The following is a 14,352-nucleotide window of genomic DNA, read 5'->3' as shown; positions in this document are numbered from 1 at the left end:
GGCTTACATGTTTGCAGTATGTTTTATGTCTGGCCATTAGTGTTCTAACGTCTTTTCCCACATGAAATATTTATTATAATTTTTGCAGGTTTTTCAGACACTACATACCACTGGACAGTCACCAATGGTCCGTGATTGGGTGATGCTCTCTCTCTCCAACTTCACACAGAGAACGCCTGTTGCAATGGCAATGTGGAGTCTTTCCTGTTTTTTTGTCAGTGCTTCCACCACTCAGTGGGTTTCAGCAATGTATCCTAAACCGTTTTTATGTGGGTTTAGCACTTCTGTAAAGTGGATTGATAACACTGGAAACTGAAATCCTCCCTTCATATATCTAACAAGTACACCATGGGCAGCAGTACTTCTCCACAATACCCTGCCTGGGCATCAGTTTTCACCAAGTGGGGCCACTTCCAAAAGTGATGACATAGTTCATTCTCCGTGTCTATTCAGTAGTTAATATACAATTACTGGGTTAAAATGTATTACCTGTATTATGCAGGAGATCAGACTAGATCAGTGGTTCCCAAACTTTAACAACCTCTGTGAACCCCTTTCCACAAAAATGTCAAGTCTTGCGAACCTCCTCCTAAAAATGAATATTTCCAGGGATTTTCTCCTTTACCTGAGTATAAATTATAAACGCAGTGATCTTGGAAATATAAAATTTGTTTTTATGACATGCTTATTACACACTGTTATTAATTATTTATCATTACAGTATTTTTATTACATTATGAAAACGGCAACACTCTTCCAAGATCCCACTTTCATAGCTTGTATTTAAGAAGCCAACTCAAAGCATTCTTCCTACACAAGCATTCAGGTCTTGAGCAGTCCAGGCAAACAACTCACGTTACAACAAAGCGTAAACTTGTTCTTCATAATTTTAAAAACAATACTAGCTGCCTATTTAATTTTAAAAACAGCAAAAAATATCCACCTCCCTTTCCATTTCTTATAAGGAGCCTTGAAGTTTAAATCTCTTCAGTGTGATAGATATGCTTGCTTTGATCTGCTTAGCTGGCAGTCTAGGGGCTCCTGTAACATTTCGCAAACCCCAGTTTGGGAACCACTGGACTAGATGGTCATGGTGGTCCCTTCTGGTCTTAATCTACAACTCAGTTTGAATTGCCAAGAGTGGATGCCAGTTGGTACAAGCTGTAATAGTTCAACACTGGTACCATAATGATTTATAACTTTACTATCAGATGTAAACTGTGAATTATTTAAATATCAGATAGGGGTGAATTTTTTAGCAGTATGTCAGGTTCAGCCATATCGCTTACATATATTTTAAGGGGAGTCTTGCATCTCAACCCCTACATTACTATGGAAAATCTTTCTTTTAGTGGTGTAAGCTTTTAATGTAAAAAATTGTGAGACATTGAGAAGTGATTTATTGCAGGGAACAAATGATTAACGATCCTATAATGTTTAGAACTTTTTACCAGATATTTTCAAGGTGGCTTTTTATTATTTTCCTTTTAAAAATCAGTCATAAGCATTGTGCCATGCTCTAGGGCAGAGGTGGGCAAACTACAGGCCGTGGAGCCATCCTGTCCGGCCCCTGAGCTCCCGGACGGCCCTGGCCCCTCCCCTGCTGTCCTCCCTCCCCCACAGCCTCAGCTTGCCGTGCCGGCAGCGCAGTGGCATGGCTGGCTGCAGCCGGGCGGTGCGGCTCAGGGGCAGATTTACAAGTGAACACAGGATGCCCTGGCACGGGGCCCCCCAACAACAGGGGGCCCCAGGGCCGGGCACTCGGGCAGCTCAGCACTGGCGCATCCACCTGCAGGGGGGGAGGGGCTGCAGTGCACTGCGGGGGCAGGGGAGCAGGCAGGCAGTGCGTGTGGCAGGAGCATGGGGAACGGGGGTGGAGGACTCAAGAGGCGCACCGGGCGGCTGTGCAGCTGGCCAGAGAGAAGCGGCGCTTTGAAGGGGAAACCGCCACTTCTCTCCGGCTGCGCAGCTGCCCCTGCCCCTGCTCCTCCACCCATGTTCGCAGGGCCACATTCCAAAAGAGGCTGGGGAGAGTGGGGGGCGGTTAGGGGCAGGGGGTCCCGGGAGGGGGCGGTCGGATAGGGGGTGGGGTCCCCGGGGGCAGTCGGAACAAGGAGCAGGGGGGGTTGGATGGGTCGGGGGCTCTGAGGGGGGAAGTCAGGTGGCAGGAAGTGGGAGGAGGCGGATGGGGGCAGGGGCCAGGCTGTTTGGGGAGGCACAGCCTTCCCTATCCGGCTCTCCATACTGTTTCGCAACCCCGATGTGGCCCTCGGGCCAAAAAGTTTGCCCACCCCTGCTCTAGGGTAAAACACTCTCAAAAGAACATCCTCATCTACTTTCTTTCCCCTCCTTGCAGCTCTGTCTTTCCCCCACCTCTCCCCAAAAAATTGTATTTGGCAAACATTCCTCTGCAAGGCAGCAAATCACAATAATTTTAAACTGGCAATAGGATAACATTCCCCAAAATAGTTGGAACAGTGAATTGAAGGATGCAATGGCATTGCCCAACGAATGTGTAATTTAAACAAAAAAAAAAAAAATCTTCTCACCTTAAAAAGAACTGCTGCTCAGGAAAATCAGCCCTGAATATGACATTTGATAAACAGTCTAAAAATGGAAATGTCTCCATTATGTTTTACATTTCCTTGATGATTATTTTTGTGGCTCTTCTGTTTATTGGCAGTTCTGTTTATCTTTAAGCAGTGCAGAACTGTGTTGCTGATGAGGGTTTGTTTCTCCTAATCTATAATCTAACAAGTGGAAAGTATTCCTACCAACTCATTTCAAGCTAACAATAATGGGGAAGTTGCATAGTTATTCAGAGAAATATAACTAAGAAATAAAGCTACTGCAATGGCAGTTTAATTGCTACCTGCAGATATCTTGCATTTACAGTTACACAGTAGTAAAGCAAAAATATTTAATTTATCTGGGAATGCTTTTTAAGTCAGTGATATTTTTGTGTAAAACTTTAAAGTTTGTCTCTTACCTCATTATTATGCCCTTAACTACTTTCTCAGTCTTCCACATATTATCAGCAGAATGGGAAAATCAGAGCAAGTGGACATTAACCTCTTCTGTTTGGTGGCCATAGACTTTTACAGACACCAGATAGATGAGGAACTAGATCGAAGGGCCTTCCAGTCTGTATTTGAGATGGTAGCATCGCCAGGAAGCCCATATCATCGCCTACTAACTTGCTTGCAAAATGTTCACAAGATCACAGCATGCTGAACATCATGATGTTGGTTAATGAAACTCGGTGGCTTGATTTGGAATCTGGTATGAACGTTTAGAGAAATATAAAGATGCAGAAAGCAGCTGGGATTTGCTTCTGCAATGAATCTGCATCTGTCAGTTTTATACTTCATGCTTGTTTGCATGGAGAAGCACTCTGCACCACAGAGAATCACATGAAAGGTGTAATAGGAACATTCTTATTAGCAGTGGGTAGCTGTGCTAAATGGAAATATGTATATGTTTTATGTAATGTTTGGGACTAATCTGAGGCTGAATTACTAACTGTAAAATATATGGGCAAATACTTCATGCAGGAAAGCCAGGTATTACTCTTCTTCCTGATGTTCAACTTAAGTCACCGTGTTGCATCTGGTATCGAAACTCTGACAGAAATACTCTCTCAGTGCAAGTTTGCAGTCATTACAAATCTTTATAGTTTATGTACATATATATATACACACACTGTGAGGTAGTATAGATCAGAAATTGTTTCCTAATGTCTCTCCCAAACAAGGAAATGAGAAACCAGTTTTCAGGAGTAACACTTCCAGCATGCAATTCTTCTCTCTCTGGACTTTCTAATCGACTGTGGTGTATGTGTTGGTGGCATGGGACATGTAGTGCACATACATAACCACACTTTTTTTTCTTTTTTTCTTCTCAGGATTTAAAATTTGAGTACAATATATCAGTAAAAGAAATTTTAACTTAAATATTTCTATATCATGTAAAGTATGTAAAATTGTAAAATGTGTGGTGCATGAGATGTGCTGTAATTTGAAATGAACAAAAAGCCACTCTACTGAATGTCTTGACATCTGTATTGTCCTCATTTTCTCATCGTGTGCTCAAGTTCATGTTCATTTTTAAAATCCATCTTAATGTACAGGTTACATTTTATGTTTTATTTTTCACATTTTTGTAGGTTAACACTTTAAAAACTGGAATATATAGGCTAGATTGTGTTGATGCTATGTTAAGAAGGCATTTTTGTGATCCATTTGACTGTAGCTTGTTTTGAGTTTCTTTATTTTGAGATGTAAAGGAGAGGGGACTAGATATCCTGGATTAGCACTTTGTATACTAAGCTGCTCTCACCTGCTACAGAGGCGTTGGGTTTTTTTGTTTGTTTTTGTTTTTTTGGTTTTGTTGTTGTTTGTTTTTTAGAGAGAGAAAAATGATGCAAGTTCCCAGTAGCCAATAACTATCTGGCTTTTTCATTGATACTAATGGAAACCATGGAGTCATTTGGATATAAACCACTCACTTTACTCTAAGCAAATTTATGCTGACTGTTAAGAATCAGAAGTCTAATGTGGTCTCCTTTGGGGCTGGCTAAGGTGTTAGATTATACAACCTCTTTTATTAGTTGTCTACAACATTATGTTTATACACAAACACAGCATAAACATCCACAAATTCCAAAATTCTCCAATCCTACACAGGGCCAGATTCAGTTTACGCCTCATGCAAGCCTTTGATTTTAGTTGGTTGCACGTGGGGAAATCTAGGGCAGTATTTTTCTGATAACTGTATCTGATATAATTCTTCAATATAGAAAAGCAATGCCTTGGTTCTGAGCTACATTGCTATATTTAACCTCATTACATTTTCTCATTAACACCTGTTGGTAACACTCAGAATATCTAAATAGTGTTATCAAGAGGAGCATATACTGTATGTATTTGTGTATATAATGTATATGTAATTATACACATGTGACTACATTTACTGTATACAAATGTGTATATTTGTATTTATTAAACCCATGGATTTAAACTAATTCTAATTCTTAGACCAAAAATGGTTGCTTTTGCCCATAACTTGATTATAAAGGAATTGCCCAATGATGTCACTTCCTCTTATGATAGGTACGAAACTGATGATATGGGCAGCAGAAATAACTGTAGACTTTGCTGTATCTAGCTGTTCGACAGAGTTTATTATCTAGAAAGTTATTTCTGCCCTCTGAGTTGGCTGCTGCTTCTTTCTTGGGCCACAGCACTGTGGTGACTTTTTTTAAAAAGAAACTGAAGTTCAGAAAGGGTTTAAAAAAATTAGATGATATTAAAGGTTTTGGTTATACTGGAAATTTTACAGTTCTGGTAAGAGACCACTTGCCAGGGAAGTGAGCTATAATGCCCTCAGATTGCAATTAAGGGTAATATAGATCACTGGTCCCTTTTGTAACCCCCAATAATAGTTTTCTACTATAAACCCACAAACCAGTCAGTTTTTGTATGATATATTGTAAGTGAAGATATTTTTATAAGCTATTTTCCAAAATTTAAAATAGATTTTAATATATTTTTGAAGCATTTGGTAGTCACATCTTAACCATAGATCACTATACTTTCTGTTTCACGAACAGATAAATCTTACATATTTTTAACCTCATAAATAACCACTGCATGGTTGGTCAGTATGCCTCCAGATGATGGCAGCTGGCCATCCCAACTTCTGAAGTTTTCCAAACAAATCAGCTGAGACTTGCCATAGAAACTTTCCAGCCAATAAAAAGAGCATATTAAGCTAAGGAGTCAACATGTGACAGAAATGGATTTCTATTCAATGTGATAAATTCCCTCTTGTCAGTACTATGTTGGCATTTGATAGGCTGTTCAGGTTTCCCACTTCAGACCGTCACCCAAAAGCGATGCAGCCAGGTCTTACTTCAGATAAATTCAAGGATAATCAGAATAGTTGTGTGTGTCGGTCTTATCTCCATGACAATTTGTCATACACAGAAAACAGGTTTGCTGTCTGTAGATCTTCAGTGTCTCTAGATTTTTCTTCCCCAGAACAATTAACTGAATACAAATACACATTCATTTTCAGATGTATGAATGTCTTGAAGGGGACATGGCTTGTTATTCTCCATAGTTTGTAATTACACATTTATAAGGCTAAAATTTAACATTTCTTTCCTTTGATGTACATTTTTGTCCTTTGTTTCTTTTGGGATGAAAATTATCATTTTTGTATTTGTAAAAATAATAACTAATATCTACACAATTCTGGTAACACCCATCAATAGTTACATTGTGCTTTATGGTTTAATTTCTGCCTCTTACAGCAGAACAGAATATCACATGGTCATGTTTTCTGTGTCTATTTAAAAAAAATCTTAAGGTTAGATTTTTTTTAAATTACCATCTGTAAAATTTGTTGCTCTAGTTTATGATTTTTTTATATTTGACCAAGATTAACTGTTTCCCTTTTTAATATGCTACCAGTAGCATAAAACCAGATCCATGCTTGACATCAAATTGGTTTTGGAAATTAAACTGAGTTTTTCACTGAGACCCGAAGTATAAATAGTTAGATGTATATCCGGTGTCCCAAATAACTAAAATAAGCAATATTTAACATATTCTATATACATATAATGTGAATTGATAAATTAAATTTTTCATTTAGAAGAGGGTCTTGAAATAGTTTGTAGCATAGCTAAGAAAACACATCTGTGAACAAGCAAATTGATAACTTATTGAAATCTAAATGAGGTTTAACCTAGAGGACCTGCTTTTTTCATAAAGTGCTGCCTCTTTTGAGACTCTCTTACTTGCCTCTGAATTTTTAAAAAGTATCAGGCAGATATCATTTGATCAGTAAAGTTTGGCTAAAGTAACTTCCTTCCTTTTCAGTGAAGTTTTATTTTATTCCTTTCAACAGAGGAGAAATTTGAAATACCTTATACTTGATACTAAAACAGGTTGAATTAATGCAATTGATTTCTGTTTGCAATTGAAGACTGTCAATTGAGGTTTTATTAAAGATCCTTCTTTTTAGTCCTTTGTGCCCACTTTGGGATGTCTCCCTCACTCAAAAAAATAAATACAAACACCCGGTACTCATGAATTCTACATTATATTACTTCCCATTGCAGAAAATCCCTTCTCAGCCTGAAAGGTTAAAATCTGAGACTCACTAATTGACATGAACATTGATTAAAACTGTGAATACCTAATGAGCAGGTTTCAGTAAAACTTGAAAAAGAACAGTCAACCTTCAGGTTAAAAGTGAATTCCAATCTAGTATTTCTTAATTCTATTTTAAGAACATTTCATCATGTCATTCTCTTTTAAATTACAGTTGGCTTTGTATAGCAAATAAGGAGGTTGTGTCAAAAACACTGCAAAGGCACTCCTCCAAGAGCAGTCTTCAAGGGCAGACTCTAAGTCTTCATATGGTATTTCAGAGCTGTCATGACTAAACACTATCCATGTATCATGCCTCCTGAATGCAAGAAACATTCAGGTGTAATGAGCAATAAATATAGCAATAAGCAGTCTAAAGAGATGGTTAGTCATTCAGGGTTTTACACATTGGTTCTTTGTGGGGGCAACTGAGTTACTGTGTTAAATAAGGTTTTGTTTTCTTATAAAGACCGCAAGAATACTATGCACTAAAACCAGGAACCAACTGAGAATAACCAAGGATATATTTTTAAACTGGCACCAGTATGTAACAGTAAAAAGAAAGCAATTTTTAAGGTTATAAAACAGCAAAGAAAGTATTTAAGTAATTCCCTTATTCTAAATAAAAAGTTATCTGTAGTAAAACTGAGATGCCTACCTACTGTTAGGATAAACACTGCACCAAAGAATCTGGAAAGGGTGCTGAAGTCCAGTGTGCTAATTTACCTCATTTTGAGAATTCAGATGGAAATGTTTGTGCCTGCTACCTTAAAGTATCCATTAAATAACTTCAAAAAAAACTACTAACATTCCTACCCGGAGAGCTTCTATGGTATGTCAAGTTATTAAAGTTAGCTGGACATGAATGCTGTGGAAACACAGTTTAGGGATGCGTGTACCGCTTTGTCACATGCATGTTGTGTGTGGACTTGTCATCATTCACATCAGTCTTTGTCTACACATAATGTCAAATTAGACCAGGCTGACAAAGGAAGAATAAGGTAATCGGCATACCATACAGTCCTATGATGTTGTCTCATATGGTTTGAGGGCTATGATGGGCAAGGCTTGGAGCCCCAACACCAACAGTAGCTGTATTCAGAGTAAAAGGAAGGAATATAATTTTAGATGTATGTTTAAATTTAAAGACGTTTGCTGAAAATATTGCACATTAAAATTAGAGAAAATAAATTACACGTTGTTGCTGTATGTGATTTTCTGTTTATTTAAACATAAGTTCTGAATACACTTTAATGGGCTGCAATAAAATGTGTGTTTATGCTCTCTACACTGATCCAAATGTAGGGGGTGTTGAGAAAATGTGAAAACATTTGAGCTCTACACTGCTGCATGTAAACTCTAGTACTATTTACATGTTAAATAAGGAAGAACACAGTGAAGATTTTTTTTACTCTTTCTGCTAGACATGCTTTCCAGAACTTACAGGATAAGGGCTTGTCTACACAGGGACACTCAGCGCAGGTCTACACTACAAACTTGCCTCAGTGCAGCTGCTGTTGCGCTTCCGGTGAAGATACGCTAGCAGACAGGAGAGCACTCTCACGGCTTAATAACTCCACCTCCGTGAGAGGCAGTAGGGAGAAGCTCTTCCACTGACGTAGCACTGTCTACAAAGGTTAAGTTTGGTATAACTATGTCGCTTAGGGGTGTGGATTTTTCACACTCTGAGCGATGTAGTTATACCAAAGGGTACTAACTAATTTGTTAGTCTCTAAGGTGCCACAAGTACTCCTGTTCTTTTTTCAAAGGGTACTGTAGACCTGGCCTCAGGGGAATTAAATTCACACCTTTAGTTAATTCGGATTAAAGTGCTCTTATTCAGCATTAAAGTGTATTTAATTGGATTTAGTTTAATTCACTTCCAAAGTGAATTAAACTAAATCCAATTAAGGCCACTTTAATTCTGAGTAAGTTTCCAGATGGGGTTTAATGCAGTTTAACTAATCTACTTTAAAAATTCATTCAGATTACTTTTCTTGTGTGTACCCATGTAAAAACAAACCCAAAAGCTTTTGGAGGAGAACAAAGGAAAATCGAGCCAAACACAAAGTTTAAAAGTGTACAACTGCATTTGTAAATGAGGATGTTTTTATCTACTGGAGCCCTACATGATGATTACATTACACAGGAGGAGGAAAGATTTAGCTTGTTAAGTGTGCTTTCACAGCTGTTAGACATTCTGTTGGGTTAACTTTTAAAGAAAAATCTGGAGAGTCCTACCACACAATAGCAATGATCTCTTGCAGTACTTTGCTGTTAAAACATCTTGTTTTGATTAACTATGTGATACTCAATGTTTTCTGGAAATTTTGGAAGAAGCTTATAGTAGCAGCTCAATACACAAGGCAAGTGTTGGGTTCATTAACATCCAAAATATTTTTACATGTTTAAGTTCTCTGTCAGGAATAGTAGCAAATGATATGTCATTACTGCCATGTTTGATAGACCAATATAAAACAAAAAGAATATAGAATTAAAATCCAGAACCATACTGTGGTAGGACTGTTACTTGAGGGGTTTTTTTAGTTACATTTTTTTAATTATTGAAGAACCCTTTGAGTGATTGTCTCCTTTACTTCCCTTCCTCTTCTTTCAGCCATGAAAGAATGACAGAATGACAGAGGAGTCTAGTCTTTAAAAGGTTCAATATCAGATAAGCTAGTAGTGGGGGATGAAATGTTATCCTTGTAAGAACTGACAATAACCCAAATTATCATAATTGCCCAACTTGCACCCATTCTCTTTCCTCTCCCTTAAATTGTTTGTGTTCTAGTTAGTTTAGATATGAGAGCATTTCAGCCATATCTTTACCACTGGGACTTCATGGCCTCTTGCACTATTAACTTGCTGCCCAAACAAATTGCCAATACACTTTTCCTGTTACATCTGCTTAATGGGAGCCCTACACAGCTATCCTTTTGATTACATGGAGGGGCCCTAACAAATCTCATCTTAAACTGGTATGCCTGTACCCTTAAATCACTGGTAGAGCTACACTATTAGTTTTACATACCAATTTCAAGCTGTGGAGAGTTTCCAACTGTTAATATGTTGCAAGAGGGGGGAACATAAAAAGGAGCTATATGTGAGTTTTAACCATACGCTGCAGCTCTTCCATGTTGGACATAATTTTTCCTTGAGCTACAGAAGATCTTTCTTTCTTCCTTCAGATGTACCTCCAAGTATGGTAAGGTAATAAATCTCACACCAGATACTGGTTTCACATCCTTCGAATTGGAAAATGTAATCTGTGGATTTTGCCAAGATGCAAGGGTGCAAAAAATTTTGTTACCTCATGATGTACTTTCTGGGGCTTTCCTCTCACAGTCCAATATTCAGTCTGTTTCTTGTTTAAGAATATAAAAACTGCCATACTGGGTTAGACCAAAGGTCCATCTAGCCCAGTATCCTGTCTTTCGACAGTGGCCAATGGCAGGTGCCCCAGAGGGAATGAACAGAACAGGTAATCAAGTGGTCCATTCCGTTTCTCATTCCCAACTTCTGGCAAACAGAGGTTAGGGACACCATTCCTGCCCATCCTTGCTAATCGGATGGACCTATCCTCCATGAATTTATCTAGTTCTTTTTTTAACCTTATTGTAGTCTTGGCCTTCACAACATCCTCTGGCGAAGAGTTCCACAGGTTGACTGTGGTTTTCCTCCAAATAATGTAAGCAGTTGTATGGAAACATTAAATATTTATTTATGCAGATTTCTATTAGTTACATGGATCCTGAAGAAACCAGTGTAAAGACAGCCAAAGAAGATCTTAAGTGGGGCAGACAAAGAGAGAAATCATTGCTAGAAAGAAAATCATCAAGTAACAGTTTCAATTCTGGATTCAAACCGTTCCCCCAGTTGAATCTTTTTGGAATATAACAAGCAGTGAGGAAGCGAGAGATGTAGGACAGAAAAATTATTCCCCTTCCCTACAATCGAATTGATCTTTAACACACATAGGAATTACCATGCTCCATCAATTCCATGATGCAAATAGTCCAGTGTCCTGCCTCCTAATGTGGCCAGTACCAAATGCTTTAAAGGAAGATGTAAGTACCCCATGGAGACAGATTTGAGATAATCTGCCCCTTACATTGTTTCATCCTGGTCTCTACTAGTTAAGGGATTGGTTTAAGCCCTAAATCATGGGCTTTTTAATGGAGGAGGATGCTTCTGTGGAAGATTGAAAGTCAAGCTTGAAGTACTCTAGAAGGTGGCATTTCACAGATTCCTCTGTGGTTGTGGCACCCCTTTCTGCCAGGGCACCATGGCGGAAAAAGATTTGTGGGCTCTGATTCCCATGTGGAATCAGTTTACTGTAGCAGTGTATGTTTGAGTGATAGTGTTTGATCTGCCTGACTATAAAGGATTTAGATGCTTTGAATCTTGGGTGTTCAGGGAGTAAATAAGTGAATAATAAATGTTTACCGGAACTCATCAGTTCTATCTGAATTGATGCTCTTCTGACGTTTAGCATGTGCCATGCTGCTTTCAGGTGTTGAGACTTCTGGCAAAAACAGGTTCCTTGACAGGTATGGAAAAAAAAAACATTAACCTCTTATTATCCCTCCTTCCTTTTACTACTCTGACTTGTCACATCTTGTTTATATTTAGACTGTAAGCTCTTTGTGGCAAAAACTGTCTTTTGAGGCACCTAGCACACATGGATGACGTTATTTAAAGAGAAAAGGTAAGACGGCCATTTTTTAGATGAAAAGGGGATCTCTGAGAGAGAAATTTACCTCTTTAAAATATCACCATCCCTGGATATGGAACAAATTTTTAGGTGTTTCCTGATAGGTGTGATTGTCTTTTATTTTCTCAGGTTATACTCCTCAGATAATACCATATTACGTAAAATCAAGAGCTTGCAGCAGATGGGTCAAGCAATCTAATACTTTTAAGGCTTAATGTGAACGTAAGGCCATCTTACATGGTACAAAGGTTATACGTAAAATATGTTGTCTAGTAAAAACTACAAGCTGAAGAGAAAACAGAAATAAATTTCATTTGCTCTTTAGATCTAATAAAGTTGTAGAAAATGAAAAGAAAAAATGACAATTTAGCACAACCTGGGCCTATCTAGAAGTACATACCATAATGTGCATCTTGTAAATATGAGCATTAGCACATAGAAGTTCCCTTCCAGTCCTGGGTCATCAAGTTCAGTTCCCTGCTATCCCAGGCAACCCTGTCATATATAATCCCACTCATAAATTTTTCAAACTCCATCTTTAAAGTAGCTAGATTAAACAGAAAAATAATACATGTTGTGGTAACAGGTTTGGGGGCCACCATTTTGTTGTGGTAACTGCAACTTTTAGCAGCCATAGCGACTTTTTATAGTTGCTGCAAACTTCAGCACTGCCAGCCCTTGGATGCTGCTGCCAGAGGAAGTGACCATCCACACTGCAATGAGCTCCACGCATCTCTACTCCCTACTGCCAAGGAGAACAGCCGGGCTTGAAATGGCACTCCTGCATTGCAGCCCCATGTGCCAGGTTTCCACAGCACTCATTCAAATTTGGCTTGGCCACTCCTATGTCAGACAGGGGGTGGGGAGATGGGCCAAATTTGAGTAAGTGGCACTGCACCTGGTGCAGGGGTCACAACGCAGGGATGCCATTTCAAGCAGGCTGTTCTTGGGTGTGTGGGGGGGCGGCACAGAGCACAGGTGCACGGAGCTGGCTGCGGAGAGGCTGGTCCCTGCTGCTGGCAGCAAGATCCAAGGGCTGGTGGTGCTGAAACGACCCCCGACAGCCTAGCCTGGAGAGATATTTGGGGTGGGGGTGGGGGAGTCTGTGCCACCACCAGGGAGGGGGTGCCAGTTCATGTGGTCCTGCCTGATCCAGGCTGCAATGGCAATTTCTTCCTGGGGAGTGGGGGAGCGTGGCTGGATAAGGGAAAGAGTTGTGGTTTGGGTGTGACTGCACCATGACTACAACAAAACTGCAACTTTAACAAACTGTGGCTGCAACTTTTAACAAAAAGAAATATTCACAACTTTCTTTCACCCTTAATAACAGGTACAAGTTGACTATAATGCTGAGGCATATGCACTATAAACATATCACTTTAAGTAAGCATTTCCCAAACTTTAAAATGAGTCCCTGTCAGGAAACAAACAAATTGTACTGCCACTTTAACCCTTCTGTGTGTTGTCAAAAGCCTCCTCATTTCATTTATAAATCCTCTGTGCCGCACCATCCTGGGAAAATGAAGGTGTTCAACTTCATAATATTCTGTTAATGATTGGGTGAAACCTCATTGAAAAGCATGTAACTGCTGCCTTCATTTAAGATAGTTGTAAGAAGCTATTAAGCTCCTTTCGGGTAACTGAAACAATAGGGGCGTCCACCCAAGACAAAGCCACATGCCATACTAGAGTAGGAGTTAGCTGTGCAGCTTGAAGCGGGTTCCACTGTGATCTGATAAACTCCGGTAGAGGATTGGTTGGATTGGAGCAACGTGTGTGCACGTGAGAAGGAGCAGTGAGAAACACCACAGGAAAGGAGCAGAAAGCCAAGGACACATTTAGAACAAGCCCCTGTAACCCAGGCCTAAGAAAAGCCTGGAAAGAGCTTTGGGGCTAAGTGCTGGGACCCCCATATACAATTTTCTACAAAGATAAAGTTATGGCCTCATCCAAAATTCATATTGAATCCATCTGAATCATACAATTCATCTATTAATCTTCTCTCTGAATTCATACAACTATAATGATGAAAAGAGACTGCACTCACTGGATGCATTTGCAGAACCCTTTCCTTCTATATTGATTGGACTAAGCAATTTAGATCTTCCCCAAGGCTCTTCATAGATTATAGGTCATAAAAAGGATGAGAGGACAAGCAATTTCTGCACAGAAGATTTCACACTGAGTCTCTTCTTGTCTTAGGACTTAGGAATTAATAGGTGTAACACTTACAGAAAGAAGTGCTTGTCCTACTGGAGCCCAAGATATCTCTGTAGATTTTCTGAGAAACATCCCAATCATGGACATTTGTAAAGCAGTCACATGGTCAGGGCCGGCTCCAGGCACCAGCTTAACAAGCAGGTGCTTGGGGCGGCCAAGGGAGAGAGGCAGCAGGTCCCTCACTCCCTCTAGGAGCGAAGGATCTGCTGCCGAACTGCTGCCGCCGATCGCGGCTTTTTTTTTTTTTCCCCCCCC

The 14,352-nt window shown here is 39.5% G+C and overlaps 1 protein-coding gene across 2 annotated transcripts in view; it reads left to right on the top strand.

The window, feature by feature from the left end:
- HTT (huntingtin) overlaps positions 1-8,354 on the top strand; it is a 193,729-nt gene extending 185,375 nt beyond the window's left edge. For both annotated transcript variants that reach the window (XM_024214918.3, XM_024214917.3), the window contains 2 exons: positions 89-249; positions 3,021-8,354. In XM_024214918.3, coding sequence (XP_024070686.2) covers positions 89-249; positions 3,021-3,234 — 375 coding nt within the window. In that variant the 3' untranslated portion in view covers positions 3,235-8,354. The remainder of the gene's footprint in view (positions 1-88; positions 250-3,020) is intronic.
- Positions 8,355-14,352: the final 5,998 nt, after the last annotated feature.

The sequence above is a fragment of the Terrapene carolina genome, unplaced genomic scaffold, assembly GCF_002925995.2.
Source record: "Terrapene carolina triunguis isolate 2854851 unplaced genomic scaffold, T_m_triunguis-2.0 Scaffold66, whole genome shotgun sequence".
Lineage (NCBI taxonomy): Eukaryota > Metazoa > Chordata > Testudines > Emydidae > Terrapene > Terrapene triunguis.
This window is presented reverse-complemented; position numbering and strand designations above follow the sequence as displayed.